The sequence below is a fragment of the Salmo salar genome, chromosome 14, assembly GCF_965601325.2.
Source record: "Salmo salar chromosome 14, fSalSal1, whole genome shotgun sequence".
NCBI classification, from domain to species: domain Eukaryota; kingdom Metazoa; phylum Chordata; class Actinopteri; order Salmoniformes; family Salmonidae; genus Salmo; species Salmo salar.
In genome coordinates, this window is record NC_138304.1 from 42674418 (window position 1) to 42696313 (window position 21896).

The 21896-nt window shown below is 42.7% G+C and overlaps 1 protein-coding gene across 4 annotated transcripts in view; it reads right to left on the minus strand.

Moving 5' to 3' along the window:
* Positions 1–21896, minus strand: part of LOC106569669 (calmodulin-regulated spectrin-associated protein 2) — a 73667-nt gene that overhangs the window by 24124 nt on the left and 27647 nt on the right. For all 4 annotated transcript variants that reach the window (XR_014380375.1, XR_014380376.1, XM_082960991.1 and 1 more), the window contains exons 3-5: positions 10620–10808; positions 7964–8053; positions 1675–1816 (exon numbers count right to left, since the gene is read on the minus strand). Coding sequence is in view for 2 of the 4 variants with exons in the window: in XM_082960991.1 (XP_082817117.1) it covers positions 1675–1816; positions 7964–8053; positions 10620–10808 (421 nt within the window). In the remaining 2 variants the exon portion in view is untranslated. The remainder of the gene's footprint in view (positions 1–1674; positions 1817–7963; positions 8054–10619; positions 10809–21896) is intronic.

Sequence of the window (21896 nt, forward strand, 5' to 3'; positions counted from 1 at the left end):
ATTATTGGAATAGTGGGTGGAGTCTGGCCCACTGGCTACCGTGTAAACAGGCTCAAAACTGAAACAGGCCACTAATATCTAATCTCTCTCTCTCTCTCTCTCTCTCTCTCTCTCTCTCTCTCTCGCTCTCTCTCTCTCTCTCTCTCTCCCCCTCCCTCCCCATCTGTCTCTTTTGGGGTGGCAGGTAGCCTAGTGGTTAGAGCTTCAATCCCCGAGCTGACAAGGTAACAATTTGTCGTTCTGCCCCTGAACAAGGCAGTTAACCCACTGTTCCTTGGTAGGCCATCATTGTAAATAAGAATTTGTTCTTAACTGACTCGCAAAGTTAAATAAAGGTTAAATAAAAAACTCTCCCCTCTCTCTCTCTCTCTCTCTCTCTCTCTCTCTCTCTCTCTCTTTCCTTCATATCTTTCATTGCCCCCCTCTCTACCTTTCTCGCCGTCTCTCTCTCTGTCTCTCCCTCCCTGCTCTCTCATGTCTCTGCCCCCCTCTCCCCTCTCTCTCTCCTTTGCTATCTCTCATGATATGTTTCACTCAGGTTTAATTGTTCATCCCCAAATGACACCATTATTATTGAATAAACCTGAACCTCATGGACTCTTTGATGTTGTTGGCCAAATTGTACACATTGACTTCATCACTAGGGGCTAATCTTCTTTCCAGTGGAATCATTCTGTATCATATCTACTGGGCAGGATAGTGGATAAGCTATTTTCTCTCTTCTCTCTGTGTGTGTGTTAGCTATTCTCTGTAAGACTGAGGTCATGGTGATAAGGGAGGTTCCTGTCAGGTGAGCTCATTTCAAGGTCAGGGGAAATTGTCACTGTTGTCTGCATGTCTAATGAAAAAAACAATATTGCTGTTGATGGTACTTTGACACCATCAATTATTTTAAATAATTAATGCAATGAGTCCATTTGGAATCCCTTTACAGCTGTTATCTGAATACTTAATGGACACAATAGTTGGCTGTAAATGATTTTTCTATTTTAAATCAATTCTGGGATTTTCAAACCAGAAAAACACATGTGGGTGTGTAATGGCAGGGTCAGGGGAAATTGTCCCAGAATAGATCCTGAGGTCATACTGTGGGGAAATTGTCCTAGAATAGATCCTGAGGTCATACTGTGGGGAAATGGTCCCAGAATAGATCCTGAGGTCATACTGTGGGGAAATTGTCCCAGAATAGATCCTGAGGTCATACTGTGGGGAAATTGTCCCAGAATAGATCCTGAGGTCATACTGTGGGGAAATTCCCTCTTCAGTTGTCTGTGAGTCTAATGGTTGAAACAATATAGCTATTGATGGTACTGGTATCTTTTTCATTTACAAGTGATCATTTTCTTGAGCCCTGAGGTAATTCTGTTCCCAAACAGTCCCTCTCTAATACTTCAACACCTGTTGGATGCATACTGTCACCTTATAGCTTTCATATTGTCCAGCAAATATATTGTTTGCTGTGATTGAATGCCCATATTTTCTAATATAACTCATTTCTGTGATTCTGGCCTAACTTCACCTATGCTCATCTGGTCAAACACTTGTGTAACGACAGCCTACTGTACTTTCCATTGTGAGTGAATAGGCTACGTTACTGTAACCTATTGGTATAAAGCAGGCCAACTAGAGAAGGCTACAGGTATGAAGTGATGGAATAATCCTCCTGTACGGTACCTTCCAGTCTGATGGACGTTGTGCAGTAGAAGTGGAGGAGTGCGGCCAGGGCACAGCCATCTGTGTTGTCCTTCAGCAGATTGTCCACCAGGGGGAGTGATGGAGCTGACCTCTGCTGGGCATACTCCCTCCTGTAGCGCGCCTGCAGCCATGGCAACAACAACACGGAGAGATGTTGGTCAATGACAGTTAATGTATGGAATCAGAGTAAGGAGAGGGACGTATGGATGTATATAAAGGCTCCTCACACACACACACACACACACACACACACACACACACACACTAGTTTAGTCTGGGGTTATTCAAACTAAACATGTAGTATTATGTAGATGCATGCAATGAAAACAGACTGGTGAGACATTGACGGATCGACCAATGCTATCTTTACTAGGCTACAATACCATCTTTACTAGGCTATGATGCCATCTTTACTAGGCTATAATACCATCGTTACTAGGCTATAATACCATCTTAACTAGGCTACGATGCCATCTTTACTAGGCTACAATACCATCTTTACTAGGTTACGATACCATCTTTACTAGGCTACGATACCATCTTTACTAGGTTACGATACCATCTTTACTAGGCTACGATACCATCTTTACTAGGTTACGATACCATCTTTACTAGGCTACAATACCATCGTTACTAGGCTACAATACCATCATAACTAGGCTACAATACCATCTTTACTAGGCTACAATACCATCTTTACTAGGCTACGATACCATCTTTACTAGGCTACAATACCATCTTTACTAGGCTACAATGCCATCTTTACAAGGCTACAATACCATCTTTACTAGGCTACAATGCCATCTTTACAAGGCTACAATACCATCTTTACTAGGCTACAATGCCATCTTTACAAGGCTACAATACCATCTTTACTAGGCTACAATACCATCTTTACTAGGCTACGATGCCATCTTTACGAGGCTACAATATCATCTTTACTAGGCTACAATACCATTGTTACTAGGCTACAATATTATCTTTACTAGGCTACAATACCATCTTTACTAGGCTACAATACCATCTTTACTAGTCTACGATACCATCTTTACTAGGCTGCAATGCCATCTTTACTAGGCTACGATGCCATCTTTACTAGGCTACGATGGCATCTTTACTAGGCAACGATGCCATCTTTACTAGGCTACGATGCCATCTTTACTAGGCTACGATGCCATCTTTACTAGGCTACAATACCATCTTTACTAGGCTACAATGCCATCTTAAGTAGGCTACGATGCCCTCTTTACATACATGAAGCGCACATTTCGGCACTTGCTGTATGACTGATGAGGAAGTCTATGTTGCAAATGTACGGTCCCTTACTAGACGTCCGCGAACGTTTGTAAAATCAGCTTACGGCGGCGGGCCGTGCACCGGGGCCGGATCTTCCGGGAAGTCATCGAACGAAGTCTCTTGGATGTTCGGTTTCCGTTTAATAACATTTTCAAAGTTTGGTCATTTTTCACCTGTCCCGGAAAATAACAGCAGAGAGCGAATGGAAGGCGAATGGATCATATTGCAAATGTACAAAACATCACGATTCACGACGTGGCCTTTTCTCCTAAACAGAAAAGACTTTGAAGACGAAACTTGGCGAGCATAGGTTTGGCATAATGGGCAGTTGGCCCCGAACAAGATGGAGTCGAGGCCTCAACGCTTTTTGAGTTAAGGCCATTTTTCTGGGATTAAAGGTCAAAAATGAAAATAGAGCGCTAATTTGACTGCTTCACATCAAAGTACATGAGCCTACGGTGTCAGGAAAAAAGAACCAGATATTTATCTATCGTCATTCTTACATCTAGACGTTCCGCTAGCGGAACACCTGCTCCAATATCCAATGATAGGCGTGGCGCGAAATACAAACTCCTCGAAAATCCGAAAACTTCAATTTCTCAAACATATGACTATTTTACACCATTTTAAAGACAAGACTCTCCTTTATCTAACCACACTGTCCGATTTCAAAAAGGCTTTACAGCGAAAGCAAAACATTAGATTATGTCAGCAGAGTACCCAGCCAGAAATAATCAGACACCCATTTTTCAAGCTAGCATATAATGTCACATAAACCCAAACCACAGCTAAATGCAGCACTAACCTTTGATGATCTTCATCAGATGACACTCCTAGGACATTATGTTATATAATACATGCATGTTTTGTTCAATGAAGTTCATATTTATATCAAAAACCAGCTTTTTACATTAGCATGTGACGTTCAGAACTAGCATTCCCACCGAACACTTCCGGTGAATTTACTAAATTACTCACGATAAACGTTCACAAAAAACATAACAATTATTTTAAGAATTATAGATACAGAACTCCTTTATGCAATCGCGGTGTCCGATTTTAAAATAGCTTTTCGGTGAAAGCACATTTTGCAATATTCTGAGTAGATAGCTCGCCATCACAGGCTAGCTATTTTGACACCCACCAAGTTTGGTACTCACCAAACTCAGATTTACTATAAGAAAAATTGGATTACCTTTGCTGTTCTTCGTCAGAATGCACTCCCAGGACTTCTACTTCAATAACAAATGTTGGTTTGGTTCCAAATAATCCATAGTTATATCCAAATAGCGGCGTTTTGTTGTGCATTCAAGACACTATCCGAAGGGTAACGAAGGGTGACGCGCCCGGCGCGTTTCGTGACAAAAAAAATTCAAAATATTCCATTACCGTACTTCGAAGCATGTCAAACGCTGTTTAAAATCAATCTTTATGCGATTTTTCTCGTAAAAAAGTGATAATATTCCGACCGGGAGTCGTTGTTTTCGTTCAAAGACTGAAAATGAAAACATGGAGTCGTCTCGTGCACACGCGCGCCAGTCTCATTGTTCTCAGATCGACCACTTACCAAATGCGCTACTGTTTTTCAGCCATGGCCTGCAAAGTCATCATTCAACGTTCTGGCGCCTTCTGAGAGCCTATGGGAGCGTTAGAAAATGTCACGTTACAGCAGAGATCCCCTGTTTTGGATAGAGATGATCAAGAAGGCCAAGAAACGCTTCCTGTTTGGAATCTTCTCAGGTTTTGGCCTGCCAAATGAGTTCTGTTATACTCACAGACACCATTCAAACAGTTTTAGAAACTTTGGAGTGTTTTCTATCCAAAGCTAATAATTATATGCATATTCTAGTTTCTGGGCAGGAGTAATAATCAGATTAAATCGGGTACGTTTTTTATCCGGCCGTGAAAATACTGCCCCCTATCCATAACAAGTTAAGAGAAATCGTACAATGTACATTTGGTGATGTTCAAAAAAAAATGTTGTTTTTTTCAAAAAAGTTACAGATCCAGTTGCAGCGTGTTCAGATGAATCCGTTAAGGCGGGTTTCGGAGCTCTGCGAGATTTCTGTGATTTTCTGAAATAACACAAACTCATTCAACCCTCTGTAAATAAGTCAGTTCTTAACGTAAAACTCAATATTCTAGAAGAGCCTAACCCAAGGAGGATATGTGTTCACTTTCAGCTTCCTGTGTCAAGCAGAAGTGCCTTAAAATGGTGTCATAGGGGCTGTTTCGAAGGGTTAAAAAGGTCAGATCTTTCCACAACTTCATATGTGTGACTAAGCAACCCTCATGAACTGTAAATCAGTCATTTATCCCATCAGATGTCAAAGAAAAGCTCTCACACACACAAACACACACACACACACACACACACACACACACACACACACACACACACACACACACACACACACACAGCAAGGATGGAGTGACACAGTGCTAAAGACACACAGAGCCTGCAATAGCATTACCATTATCTCTAGGCTGTGCCGAGTTCAACGAGATGCCCCGCTTGACTGTAGCTCGCTCGGTCTGAGCGCAGCGACCTTGAAAAAAAGTAGGCCCAAAATTTCAAGTGCTTTTGTGTGACAGCGAGAGAACCGTTAGGGTTAGAAGCACAATTCGACCTCAGGAACGTTCCTGAGGTCCTCCCGATCTGTGCAAGCCTAACCTTGACCATGTAGCATTAACCCTTAACAGTGAAAAGAAGGTGTTTACATCAAACTGTTTGCAATGACTTCTCTCCCCATAGGAATATATTGCCTATTCCCCTTAATTCAACCTGAAGCCTATGTGGGTTATGAATGCCTTATGAACCGGTCTTCGATGACAATCCATCAGGCTACTGTGAGGTCTACCTGTGTCGATTCTAAGCTTAAGCAACCTGGAACAACCAGAAGTTGTTAAAAACACCCTAAAGGTGTTTTGATATAACCAACCTGCAGATTGTGAAAATCACTAAATTCAACCCTGTGTAAATCAGTCAATTCTTAACCTGTTAGGGCGAGGGGGCAGTATTGACACGGTCCTGGAGGTCCACTCCTCTGTGGTGTAGTGAGCAGTCACAGTCACGTAGCTTTCTGTTACCCTGGTGGTCCACTCCTCTGTGGTGTAGTGAGCAGTCACGTAGCAAGCGTCCCACCTAGCCCATAGAGGTTAACGTAAAGACTTAAAACTCCAATGACAACATGTGTCGATTCTAAGCTTCCTGTGCCAACCGGAAGTGCCTTAAATTGGGGTCACAGTAGCTTTGTTTTGAAGGGTTAAAAAAGTCACATCTTTCCAAAACTTCATATGTGTGACTAGGTAACCCTCATGAACTGTAAATCAGTCATTTATCCCATCAGATTTCCAAGAAAAACTCACACACACACACACACACACAGAGCCCGCAATAGTTAGCTTTGTTCGAACTATCAAAGAACCGTCAGACCTAGAGCTCTGAAACTTTAGAAACCTGCTCTAGAGCTCAAGTCGATAGTGCACGGTGAGTTATGTGGCTCTAGAAGGTTCTCAGACTGAGAAACAGCCTCGTACATTTGCAATATGTTCAATTCATTTTGACCATCACGAAAATGACAACATTTAGAAATGTCCCAGAGTCGCAAGGCTAGGTGCATTGAAACTGCCTTGGGCCGTAGAGACGGACCCCAACGTTTCTTTCCGATAGCTCATTCAAGGACCCAGTAGCAACGCCCTGAAAAAGTGGATTTTCAGCACCAATTATGGTCGCTGCTCGGGCTCCAAATGACCTATCGAGCCAAAACTTGGGATTCGGGGTCGCCTCAGCTAGGCCTACACATAAAGGCAGAGCTGGACCCGCAGCTAGAATGTAACTACATGTTTTACATTTTTATTATGGTTTAATCTGAAGGCGCTGTGAATTATGGGCCTGCTCTGATATATGTGATAGTTGGCCTCTAAACGAGTTGGAAAAAGTGGGTTTGGTGTAAGATGGTATCAGTTTGGTGTCAGAATGATATCTCATTGACTGATGGAGTCCCATTTCTCTCATGTCACCATCGAGCAATAGAGAGGAACCACTAGCACTGCCCGGCCATCCCGAGTTCATCGGGCCAGTCAATTTTGCATTTCTGCAGTATTTTTGAGCATGTCAAATTTATGATGTAATTGTCATTGTCCCACTTCTCCCTCATCATACATGACAAATAGACCATCTAAGTTGATTCATGACTTAACATAGGGCTATATATCATTTGGGCAGTATAAATGCCATTTGGACATGGTTCACTGACTTTTGGGTTTGGAAACCGTCTTCCTATGATCGTACATGGCAAATGGACAAACATCCTGATTTGGCACATTCAATACTTTCATGTTGCAGTTGGACATTTCTTATGGCATTTGGCAAAAAAAAAGGTGACTTTTGACTTCGACTTTTGACTTCCTATGAAATCATATTGCAAATGGACAAAACATATGCCTTATGTACAAGCGAACAAATTAATAAAATTATGTCAATAAAATATGTCAAAGGTATGTTTTTCCATCCTGAATATTAATACGGTTTGGACACATAGGCGGCACGGCCAAGACTTTTCGAAGCAGAAAAAGCTCTGCATCCAGAACAGTGGGCGGTAAGAAGCTGCTAGAATCCTCCCTATATGTCCTATTCAATCTGAAATGACCCAGTGGCTACTGTGACTGTCTCCTGTGTCAACAACTGACAGAGTACTCAAAAGACAATGTTCTCTCCCCCACCCCTCCAAAAGGGTTCTTCGGTTACCCCAATAGGAGAACCATTTTTGGTTCCAGGTAGAAACCTTTTGGTTTCCATTCCACAGAGGGTTCTACATGGAAGCCAAAACATGTTTTTCTAAGAATGTAGGCCTTGCATAAGTCCCTGCAGTGCAGTCTCTCTCTCTCATAGCGTAGCAGTGTCTCTCTATACAGCTGGCATGAGACTGAGTTCATGTTTTCTGTTAGCAGGGGGAATGTCTGTACTCACCCTCTGAGCTCCTGTAGCTGTGGTCTCAAGACAAGAGCTCTCTCTCAACCTCTGCTCCTCCACCAGAATCTCCCTGAGGTGCTCATTCACCTAGACAGAGAGAGAGAGAGAGGTTATTATTGAGGGTCACATTACCAACGAGTAATGAGGGGGAATGAATATAGAGGTTTTGTTTTTGTGTGTGTAAGTGAGAGAGAATGATAGGAAACAGTGACTTTCAGCGGTGACTAGTCTCTTGTGGCAGATTAAGCATTCTGAGTGGTGAAATTACAGCTTCCATAATGTAGGTCGAGATTACAGTTTCCATAATGTAGGTGAGATTACAGCTACCATAATGTAGGGGAGATTACAGCTACCATAATGTAGAGGAGATTACAGCTACCATAATGTACAGTTGAAGTCAGAAGTTTACATACACTTAGGTATGAGTCATTAAAACTAGTTTTTCAACCACTCCACAAATTTCTTGTTAACAAACTATAGTTTTGGCAAGTCGGGTAGGACATCTACCTTGTGCATGACACAAGTAATTTTTCCAACAATTGTTTACAGACAGATTATTTAACTTATAATTCACTGTATCACAATTCCAGTGGGTCAGAAGTTTCGATACACTAAGTTGACTGTGCCTTTAAACAGCTTGGAAAATTCCAGAAAATGATGTCATGGCTGTAGAAGCTTCTGATAGGCTAATTTACATAATTTGAGTCAATTGGAGGTGTACCTGTGGATGTATTTCAAGGCCTACCTTCAAACTCAGTGCCTCTTTCCTTGACATCATGGGAAAATCAAAAGAAATCAGCCAAGACCTCAGAAAAAAAATTGTAGACCTCCACAATTCTGGTTCAACCTTGGGAGCAATTTCCAAATGCCTGAAGGTACCACGTCCATCTGTACAAACAATAGTACGCAAGTATAAACACCATGGGACCACGCAGCCATCATACCACTCAGGAAGTAGACGCGTTCTGTCTCCCAGAGATGAACGTACTTTGGTGCGAAAAGTGCAAATCAATCCCAGAACAGCAAAGGACCTTGTGAAGATGCTGGAGGAAACACCAGCCCTGTCAGGAGGAATGGGCCAAAATTCACCCAACTTATTGTGGGAAGCTTGTGGAAGGCTACCTGAAACGTTTGAACCAAGTTAAACACTTTAAAGGCAATGCTACCAAATAGTAATTGAGTGTATGTAAACTTCTGACCCAATGGGAATGTGATGAAAGAAATAAAAGCTGAAATAAATAATTCTCTCTACTATTATTCTGACATTTCACATTCATAAAATAAAGTGGTGATCCTAACTGACCTAAGACAGGGAATTTTTACTAGGATTAAATGTCAGGAATTGTGAAAAACTGAGATTAAATGTATTTGGCAAAAGTGCATGTAAACTTCTGACTTCAACTGTAGGTGATATTACAGCTTCTATAATGAAGCTACTTAAGTTAAACTTCAAAGCACTACTATGACATCATTCAGCACATGAAAACATCTCTCATAGGCTCATAAACGTTCCAGCTCTAAGCCTTGTTGTGTATGAGTGTTACAAACATCATGGGGAAATAGGAGTCCATTGTCTGATTAGGTTTTAATGAAAAAGTCCTAATCTTGTTTTTCTAGGGCTGTTGTCTCTTCAAAAGGCTCCAGTGCCAGTGATGACACACACACACACACACACACACACACACACACACACACACACACACACACACACACACACACACACACACACACACACACACACACACACACACACAAACACAACATGAACTGAGACTCACTATGGTACACTACTGTATGCCTGCGAGCTGCTGTGTGTGAGAATGTGTGAGTCCATCCATAAGTAAGTGATCATGTGTGTATCTGTGTGTTTCCTGAGTGTGTGTGTATTCATGTTAATATTTGTGTTCATCCATCATATCTCTGCGTGAGTGTGCATTTTTCCATGCGTGGCTCATTATGTGTACACGTGTGTGTCTGTGTGTGCGTGTACATTTTGGTATCCGTCTGGCCTTGGCCTGCAGCAGGGAGCAGGAAGCACATGGGCTTCTGCAGGGAGGAATGTAAACAAGCTCAATGACACAGAGCCAGACTTGATTTAGTGGGATGTTATTAGATTCCAATGGTGGGGATGCATTATCCGAATATTAGCAGCTAACCAGAACTATCTTTTAGGGCTAAGACTCTGACTGTACGTACATTTAGTTCCTAGTTAAACCTCCCAATCCTGTGTAAACAGACCTTAAAATGAGATCAAGTTTATTCTGACCGGGGTCTCTCTCAGTAATCTGATCTGACATGTTGAGAACTTGTTCAACTTGGTTAAATAAAGGTAAAATAAAATAAAAAATGGAAGCTGCGTGTGAAACTGCCACGTCCGTTTGCAATATTACAACAGAGACGTTACTTAAAACAACAAACAGTTTTTTTTCCTCTGACATCATTGCACGCACCATAGAACAGCTGAGTTCTACTAGCTTTTTACCCACAACGCTGGCTGCTCATTTCCTCTAAACAAAAACAATAACAAATGTGCCAGGGGCGGCCAGTGGTGTTGTTTCACCTTTCTGGGATCTCAGCTTTAAGAATATACAGTGGGGCCTAATATGTCATATCTCTGGTATTAGAGGATTGTGTGTGTATCTTAGTACCCTACCTTGTTGATCCATGTGGTGACTGCGTCCTCAGTGTCGTAAGGCAGATCTCTGATGTGTCCGTCGGGGTGGGAGGAGGGGTCGTTGAGAGGGGAGGAGCATCTGTGGACACATGCCATCACCCGCTCCACACTCACCATCTCCACTGTGTACGCCAACATCAGAGTGTCTATCAGGGCCAGGTGGGAACTCTGGGGAAGAGCGATAGAGATGGGTTAGCGTGGATCCTCACAGAGAACATGGACTAGAGGTGGTTGCTAGACTAGATGCTCAGAGAGGACACCATCATCAATGTTTCACAGAGAACATTAGTTCCCATTCCCTCTTCATGTCAACCAGAACAAACAGGTGAGACTGAGGGTCAAAGATACCCATCTAAGGTCAAATGTAGGTCACATAAAAACATTGGGCATGTTTGGTACAAAACCGGTTTCAGTACTTATGAAAACATTCATGGACGTCACTTAAGTTCTAAATGGGGAACTCAAATGTGTGTGTGTGTGTTGGTCTGAGTAGAACAGTACAAAGCATGACATTCTGCTGGCCTTTCCATTCCAGGGGGGGCAGAACAGAACAGCTGCTCTTCCTGCCTCTTCATGGGTCCGCTCCACTCTAACATTTCTAGTGTGTGTTCAGATTCAGATGGATTCAGGTCACTGGTGTGGTAGGACGGCTGATCTACAATCAGTTGATTCAAGCCGAAATGACTGCATGTTACATTACCTAGTACTACATTATGTAGTTATCACAGTAGGCAGGTAGCCTAGCAGTTAAGAGCGTTGGGCCAGTAACCAGAAGGTTTCTGGTTCGAATCCTCACGCCGACTAGGTGAAAAAAAATCAATTGTTGTGCCCTTGAGCAAGGCATTTAACCCTAATTGCTCCTGTAAACCGCTCTGGATTAGAGTGTCTACTAAATGACGTAAAAATAACTTATATCCACTGAACAAAAATATAAACGAAACATGAACAATTTCAAAGATTTGAATGAGTTACAGTTCATATAAGGAAATCAGTCAATTGAAATAAATTAATTAGGCCTTAATCTATGGATTTCACATGACTGGGAATACAGATTTGCATCTGTTGGTCACAGATACCTTAAATAAAACAGTATCTGGTGTGACCACCATTTGCCTCATGCAGCGTGACACATCTCCTTTATATAGAGATGATTAGGCTGTTGCATGGCTGTGCGAAGTTGTTGGATATTAGCGGGAACTGGAACACGCTGTCGTACACGTTGATCCAGAGCATCCCAAACATGCTCAATGTCTGGTGAGTATGCAGGCCATGGAAGAAATGTGACAATTTCAGCTTCCAGGAATTGTGTACAGATCCGTGTGACAGGGCCGCGCATTATCATGCTGGATTTTGTCACAGCATCTCTGTGCATTCAAATTGCCAAGCAACAACTAACAGCACCAAGCAACAAAACTAACAGCACCAAGCAGCAAAACTAACAGCACCAAGGAACAAAACCAACAGCACCTAGCAACAAAACTAACAGCACCAAGCAACAAATCTAACAGCACCTAGCAACAAAACTAACAGTACCAAGCAACAACTAACAGCACCAAGCAACAAAACTAACAGCACCTAGCAGCAAAACTAACAGCACCTAGCAACAAAACTAACAGCACCAAGCAACAAATCTAACAGCACCTAGCAACAAAACTAACAGCACCTAGCAGCAAAACTAACAGCACCAAGCAACAACTAACAGCACCAAGCAACAAAACTAACAGCACCTAGCAGCAAAACTAACAGCACCTAGCAACAAAACTAACAGCACCTAGCAACAAAACTAACAGCACCAAGCAACAAATCTAACAGCACCTAGCAACAAAACTAACAGTACCAAGCAACAACTAACAGCACCAAGCAACAAAACTAACAGCACCAAGCAACAAAACTAACAGCACCAAGCAACAAAACTAACAGCACCAAGCAACAACTAACAGCACCAAGCAACAAAACTAACAGCACCAAGCAACAAAACTAACAGCACCAAGCAACAACTAACAGCATCAAGCAACAAAACTAACAGCACCAAGCAACAAAACTAACAGCACCAAGCAACAAAACTAACAGCACCAAGCAGCAAAACTAACAGCACCAAGCAACAACTAACAGCACCAAGCAACAAAACTAACAGCACCAAGCAACAAAACTAACAGCACCAAGCAGCAAAACTAACAGCACCAAGCAACAAAACTAACAGCACCATAGCAACAAAACTAACAGCACCAAGCAACAAAACTAACAGCACCAAGCAACAAAACTAACAGCACCAAGCAACAAAACTAACAGCACCAAGCAACAAAACTAACAGCACCAAGCAACAAAACTAACAGCACCAAGCAACAACTAACAGCACCTAGCAACAAAACTAACAGCATCTAGCAACAAAACTAACAGCGCCAAGCAACAAAACTAACAGCATCTAGCAACAAAACTAACAGCACCAAGCAACAAAACTAACAGCACCAAGCAACAAAACTAACAGATCCAAGCAACAACTAACAGCACCTAGCAACAAAACTAACAGAACCAAGCAACAAAACTAACAGCATCTAGCAACAAAACTAACAGCACCAAGCAACAAAACTAACAGCATCTAGCAACAAAACTAACAGCACTAAGCAACAAAACTAACAGCATCTAGCAACAAAACTAACAGCACCAAGCAACAAAACTAACAGCACCAAGCAACAAAACTAACAGATCCAAGCAACAACTAACAGCACCTAGCAACAAAACTAACAGAACCAAGCAACAAAACTAACAGCATCTAGCAACAAAACTAACAGCACCAAGCAACAAAACTAACAGCATCTAGCAACAAAACTAACAGCACTAAGCAACAAAACTAACAGCACCAAGCAACAAAACTAACAGCACCAAGCAACAAAACTAACAGCACCAAGCAACAAAACTAACAGCACCAAGCAACAAAACCAACAGAACCAAGCAGCAAAACTAACAGCACCAAGCAGCAAAACTAACAGCACCAAGCAGCAAAACTAACAGCACCAAGCAGCAAAACTAATAGCAAAACTAACAGCACCAAGCAGCAAAACTAACAGCACCTAGCAGCAAAACTAACAGCACCAAGCAACAAAACTAACAGCACCTAGCAGCAAAACTAACAGCACCAAGCAACAACTAACAGCACCAAGCAACAAAACTAACTGCACCAAGCAACAAAACTAACAGCACCAAGGAACAAAACTAACAGCACCAAGCAGCAAAACTAACAGCACCTAGCAACAAAACTAACAGCACCAAGGAACAAAACAGGGAAACACAAAACAGCAAAAAATTGTTCATCATGATCCCATAGAGACACATATATAAGAGACTGTTTACACGCAGTGGGACCCTGGGTTTCCCAAAGAAGAGAGAGGCAGATGGGGGAAAGGGGGGATACAAACAGACAGAAGGAGAGCGAGAAAAAGAGAGCGAGAGAGAGAGAGGCACGGAGACCAACTAACCAATGTTTCCATGCTTTCCCTTCCAGATATTTAAAGTCAGTCGCAGTTCCTCTACTCCCCTGCCAGTAAATATAGTAGGTTTGTACAGTGTCACTACAGACTACAGTGGTAAAACATTACACAGTTAGGATTTAGTGAAAGCTATACATTAAATAGATCACCGAATTACTATTTTATAGCCGTCAGTTTATCAAAATAATCCAAGAGAGTCTGTATTTTCTGACATCACCCCTCCAAGAATGATAGATCAACTGCTTAATCTGATATAGCATAATCGGTGTGATTCAGCATATGAAATGAAGACCCATGTAGCTTCATAGTTCTAGTAGATGCCTAACATAGCATACACTATATACCCTCTTCTAGGGCTGTGAATGTTCAAATGAAATCGGAAATCCTTAACGTTAAGAAAAATCCCTAAATTTGGACACACTCAATCCAGGGTTTTTCTTTATTTTTACTATTTTCTACATTGTAGAATAATAGTGAAGACATCAAAACAATGAAATCATGTAGTAACCAAGAAAGTGTTAAACAAATCAAAAGTGTTTTTATTTTACCAGGTAAATAGACTGAGAACACATTCTCATTTACAGCAACAACCTGGGGAATAGTTACAGGGGTGAGGAGGGGGATGAATGAGCCAATTGGAAGCTGGGGATGATTAGGTGACCATGATGGTATGAGGACCAGATTGGGAATTTAGCCAGGACACCAGGGTTAACACCCCTACTCTTAAGATAAGTGCCATGTGATCATTTAGTTACCACAGAGAGTAAGGACACCCATTTAACATCCCATCTGAAAGACAGCCTCCTACACAGGGCAATGTCTGCAATCACACCCTGGGGCATTGGGATCTTTTTTTAGACCAGAGGAAAGAGTGCCTCTTACCAGCCCTCCAACACCACTTCCAGCAGCATCTGGTCTCCCATCCAGGGACCAACCAGGATCAACCCTGCTTAGCTTCAGAAGCAAGCCAGCAGTGGGATGCAGGGTGGTATGCTGCTGGCGAAAGTAGCCACCCTTTGTCTTGATGACAGCTTTGCACACTCTTGACATTCTCTCAACCAGCTTCACCTGTAATGCTTTTCCAACAGTCTTGAAGGAGTTCTCACATATGCTGAGCACTTGTTGGCTGCTTTTCCTTCACTCTGCGGTCCAACTCATCCCAAACCATCTCAATTGGGTCGAGGTCGGGTGATTGTGGAGGCCAGATCATCTGATGCATCACTCTCCTTCTTGGTCAAATAGCCTTGACACAGCCTGAAGGTGTGTTAGGTCATTGTCTTGTTGATAAATAAATGATAGTCCCACAAAGCGCAAACCAGATGGGATGGCGTATCGCTGCAGAATGCTGTGGTAGCTATGCTGGTTAAGTGTGCCTTGAATTCCACAATAAATCAGACAGTGTAACCAGCAAAGCACCCCCACACCATCACACCTCCTCCTCTATGCTTCATGGTGGTAACCACACATGCAGAGATCATCCGTTCACCTACTCTGCATCTCACAAAGACACAGCGGTTGGAACCAAAAATCTCAAATTTGGACTCATTGCTTGTCCATTGCTTGTGTTTCTTGGCACAAGCAAGTCTCTTCTTATTATTGGTGTCCTTTAGTAGTAGTTTCTTTGCAGCAATTCAACCATGAAGGCCTGATTCACACAGTCTCCTCTGAACAGTTGATGTTGAGATGTGTCTGTTACTTGAACTCTGTGAAACATTTATTTGGGCTGCAATTTCTGAGGCTGGTAACTCTAATGAACTTATACTCTGCAGCAGAGGTAACTCTGGATCTTCCTTCCCTGTGACGGTCCTCATGAGACCCAGTTTCATCATAGAGCTTGATGGTTTTTGCAACTGCACTTGAAGAAAGTTCTTGAAATATTCCAGATTGACTGACCTTCATGTCTTAAAGTAATGATGGACTGTCATTTCTCTTTGATTATTTGAGCTGTTCTTGCCATAATATGGACTTGGTCTTTTACCAAATAGGGCTATCTTCCGTATACTACCTCTACCTGGTCACAACACAACTGATTGGCTCAAACGCATTAAGAAGGAAAGAAATTCCACAAATTAACAAGGCACATCTGTTAATTGAAATGCATTCCAGGTGACTACCTCATGAAGCTGGTTGAGAGAATGCCAAAAGTGTGCAAAGCTGTCATCAAGGCAAAAACTGGCTACTTCTAAGAATCTAAATCTGTTTAACACTTTTTTGGTTACTACATGATTCCATGTGTTATTTCATAGTTTTCATGTCTTCACTATTATTCTACAATGTAAAAATAAAGAAAAACCCTGGAATGAGTAGGTGTATCCAAACTTTTGACTGGTACTGCATAAATATAAATATATATATATATATATATATATATATATATATATATATATATACACACGTAGATGCTGAAAGTAAACAGCATAGCTATTTCCGCAACAACTAAAAGCGATGAAGTGTGAGGCTCAAATTCTCCGCTTTTTTGGTGCCCTGACTACCAGGCTGTAAACAGTGTGAAGCAAACCTGTGCGCATGTGCAGATACTGTGTGTGACCGTGTGAGAGCGAAATGTGTTGCACCTCACTATCCTAGCTTCTTCATTGATGATAGGCTCTGCTTTACTGAAGTTGCGAGCCATTGCAAGCCAAGAAATTGCGAGATACAGCATTCCATTGCGATATACAGCATTCCATTGAGAGATACAGCATTCCATTGCGAGATACAGCATTCCACTGCGAGATACAGCATTCCATTGCGAGATACAGCATTCCATTGCGAGATACAGCATTCCACTGCGAGATACAGCATTCCACTGCGAGATACAGCATTCCATTGCGAGATACAGCATTCCACTGCGAGATACAGCATTCCACTGCGAGATACAGCATTCCACTGCGAGATACAGCATTCCATTGCGAGATACAGCATTCCATTGCGAGATACAGCATTCCATTGCGAGATACAGCATTCCATTGTTGCGAGATACAGCATTCCATTGCGAGATACAGCATTCCATTGAGAGCTACAGCATTCCATTGAGAGATACAGCATTCCATTGCGAGATACAGCATTCCATTGCGAGATACAGCATTCCATTGCGAGATACAGCATTCCATTGCGAGATACAGAATTCCATTGTGAGATACAGCATTCCATTGCGAGATACAGAATTCCACTGCGAGATACAGCATTCCACTGCGAGATACAGCATTCCATTGCGAGATACAGCATTCCATTGCGAGACACAGCATTCCATTGCGAGACACAGCATTCCATTGCGAGATACAGCATTCCACTGCGAGATACAGCATTCCATTGCGAGACACAGCATTCCATTGCGAGATACAGCATTCCATTGCGAGACACAGCATTCCATTGCCGATAGATAGACCTAGTGCATGGTTCTGACTGTCTGCCTCATGGCCAACCTACCTATACTGTGCCCCCCCTTCTCTCTCCGTCCCTCGCTAGCTCGCTATGAAAGATGCAAGTATTTGTGTTATTGGATGTATGGCAACTAATCAGTCTCTTAGGAGTTGATTCCTAGCTGAATCAAATCTTGACACTAAGAGTTGACACCAGGAGCCGACATGCAAGGAGTCGAGGAATCAATTATTTGAGTCGACTCTGCACCACTACGTCGTCGTCGTTAACAGTTGGGAAAATGGCAGAGAAAGGCAAGCGACAGCAGTCCTGTATGACAATACTTTGAGAAGTTAAATGAGAAGGAAATGCAAACTCTGTGGTAGAATTGAGGTACAGTAATGGCAGTACAGGTACAATGCTTAACCATATGAATGGGACGCACTATGAGACCCAAACCGTTGATGGCAGCACTGTGAATTCACGTATAATAAAAAATATATATATTTGACTGAAAAAAAAACAATAAAAAAAATGGCAGTTTAAACGTTAAGAAAAATCTCTACCCTCTTCTATACAGCAAGGCCACACACACACAGTCACAAACACAGCCCGCCTGCAGCCATGGCAACAACACAGAGACAGAGAGGGAGAGATTACGTTCAGTGATATACAGTTAGTCTACGGAATCAGAGTAAGGTGAAAGACAGACACACAGCTGGCAGCTCTTCTGTTCTGACTGACAGCCCAAGAGGCTTACGGTACACTGGACTTTATCATCCAGAAAACCACTCTGGATTTAAACCAACAGCTTTATAGACAGAGTGTGCAGTTATGAGATTTAGTCCTAGTCTCTTCTGAACCCTGGCTATATGTACATAAACACACTAATCTTTCATGTTTTGAACATGTTCTTAAGCTGGCAGAAGTATAATAACTTTGAGGCATGTTGGGCTTATGGGAGTAAACACTTTTCAATTCAATTAAATACAAACACAAATATGACTAAAACAGTGGATGTAATAGATACTGTAATGTAACCTCTGTCCAAAATGATGGAGGAGTGCACTCTGGGATGTAATAGATACTGTAATGTAACCTCTGTCCAAAATGATGGAGGAGTGCACTCTGGGATGTAATAGATACTGTAATGTAACCTCTGTCCAAAATTATGGAGGAGTGCACTCTGGGATGTAATAGATACTGTAATGTAACCTCTGTCCAAAATTATGGAGGAGTGCACTCTGGGATGTAATAGATACTGTAATGTAACCTCTGTCCAAAATTATGGAGGAGTGCACTCTGGGATGTCATAGCAGAGACAGTCACTTCGTGTCCGTGTTGATAAAGTTGTTTGCTATAATATGCTATGAGAAAATATATAAATATTCTGATATTTTACCTTTGTGTACTATTGAAAAACTCATTTCAAAGTTTTGTTTTGGAGGCTTTTTTTTTACATTGAAAATATAAATATTCTGATATTTCACACTAGCTCAGGTTTGTTTACACGACGTCTTGCCTGGGTTTGTTTACACAACGTCTTGCCTGGGTTTGTTTACACGACGTCTTGCCTGGGTTTGTTTACACGACGTCTTGCCTGGGTTTGTTTACACGACGTCTTGCCTGGGTTTGTTTACACGACGTCTTGCCTGGGTTTGTTTACACGACGTCTTGCCTGGGTTTGTTTACACGACGTCTTGCCTGGGTTTGTTTACACGACGTCTTGCCTGGGTTTGTTTACACGACGTCTTGCCTGGGTTTGTTTACACAACGTCTTGCCTGGGTTTGTTTACACAACGTCTTGCCTGGGTTTGTTTACACGTCTTGCCTGGGTTTGTTTACACAACGTCTTGCCTGGGTTTGTTTACACGACATCTTGCCTGGGTTTGTTTACACGACGTCTTGCCTGGGTTTGTTTACATTTCGTCTCGCCTGTGTTTTTTTACATGACGTCTCGTCTGGGTTTGTTTACATTGTTTTGCCTTGGTTTATTTACATTTCGTCTTGCTTGGGTTTGTTTTGTTGCCCCGAGAGTTTGATATTTCAGAAATAGCAAATGAGACTTACTGAGTTTGGCGTAAAACAAATTCTTCAAATCAACTACTCACCACACTTTATGCACCGTGGTGCTAGCTAGCTGTAGCTTATGCTTTCAGTACTAGATTCATTCTTTGATCCTTTGATTGAATGAATAACATGTTAGTTCATTCTGCAAGAGCTCTGATCGGTTGGAGGACATCCTCTGGAAGTTGTCATAATTATTGTGTAAGTCTATGGAAGGGGGTGAGAACCATGAGCCTCCTAGGTTTTGTATTGAAGTCAATGTACCAAGAGGAGGACAGAAACTAGCTGTCCTCCAGCTACACCATGGTGCTACCCTACAGAGTGCTGTTGCAAAACAGTGTGTTTTAATCAATTATTTGGTGACATGTGAATATATTTAGTATCGTTTTATCAAAATGTTTTAATTTTTTTAATGTTTCACAAGTATGAAATTCACTGAGTAGGATGGTCCTCTTCTTCTTCCTCTAAGGACCCTCCACTGGAATACACTGATTAGAATAAAGCTGGACAGGTGAAAGCTTATTCAAAGTAGACATTCATACACCATAATTATTTAACCTATCATGGGTTTTTAGATCAGTGCAGGTGAAGGAAGAGAGGAGACCACTTGAGACTATTGAGATGTGGCCCTGAACTTTACAAGGAGATAGATGGATGGAGGACAGAGAGATGGATGGAGAACAGACACTAGGGCCTCCATGGAATGAGTTCAACACCCCTGACCTAGAGTGTATACATTCTATTGGTCTGCTCTTAAGTACTGTGACTGTCATGTAGGCATGCCTCCTAATGTCATTCCACGGTAGGCTTTTCATACACGTACTGAACACGCTCCTCTACAGACACATTAAATAACATCTCCTCCCTGTACAGCTCTTAGCTCCCTACGTGTCTCTCATAGTAGGCTTGTAGCACTTACAGAGAGGTATGGATGGAACACTGTCTCATATGGAGAGAGAGGGAGGAGAAGGGAGAAAGAGATATGAGGGAGACGGGAAGAGAGAGAGAGAGATTGAGAGAGAGGGGGGAGATGGGAGAAAGAGATATGAGGGAGACGGGAAGAGAGAGAGAGAGATTGAGAGAGAGGGGGGAGATGGGAGAAAGAGATATGAGGGAGACGGGAAGAGAGATAGAGATTGAGAGAGAGGGGGGAGATGGGAGAAAGAGATATGAGGGAGACGGGAAGAGAGAGAGAGAGATTGAGAGAGAGGGGGGAGATGGGAGAAAGAGATTTGAGGGAGACGGGAAGAGAGAGAGAGAGCGAGAGAGATTCATAGCTCCACTCTGTTGGATGTCTGACAACTGTAATATTGGGCAGTGTGGTCGTGTGTACATGTGTTATAAAGACTGACATGCTCCATACGTACCTAGACTTGCTCTGAGACCCCACCCTCTATGGTACTGCAGACTTGCTCTGAGACCCCACCCTCTATGGTACTGCAGACTTGCTCTGAGACCCCACCCTCTATGGTACTGCAGATGTGCTCTGAGACCCCACCCTCTATGGTACTGCAGACTTGCTCTGAGACCCCACCCTCTATGGTACTGCAGACTTGCTCTGAGACCCCACCCTCTATGGTACTGCAAAATTGCTCTGAGACCCCACCCTCTATGGTACTGCAGACTTGCTCTGAGACCCCACCCTCTATGGTACTGCAGACTTGCTCTGAGACCCCACCCTCTATGGTACTGCAGACTTGCTCTGAGACCCCACCCTCTATGGTACTGCAGACGTGCTCTGAGACCCCACCCTCTATGGTACTGCAGACGTGCTCTGAGACCCCACCCTCTATGGTACTGCAGACTTGCTCTGAGACCCCACCCTCTATGGTACTGCAGACTTGCTCTGAGACCCCACCCTCTATGGTACTGCAGACTTGCTCTGAGACCCCACCCTCTATGGTACTGCAGATGTGCTCTGAGACCCCACCCTCTATGGTACTGCAGACTTGCTCTGAGACCCCACCCTCTATGGTACTGCAGACTTGCTCTGAGACCCCACCCTCTATGGTACTGCAGACTTGCTCTGAGACCCCACCCTCTATGGTACTGCAGACGTGCTCTGAGACCCCACCCTCTATGGTACTGCAGACGTGCTCTGAGACCCCACCCTCTATGGTACTGCAGTGGAGCATTGGCACGTATTCCCTCTCTCCTCCTATACCACATACACATTCCCCCTTTACTCTCCTCCTATACCACATACCCATTCCCCCTTTACTCTCCTCCTATACCACATACCCATTCCCCCTTTACTCTCCTCCTATACCACATACCTATTCCCCCTTTACTCTCCTCCTATACCACATACCCATTCCCCCTTTACTCTCCTCCTATACCACATACC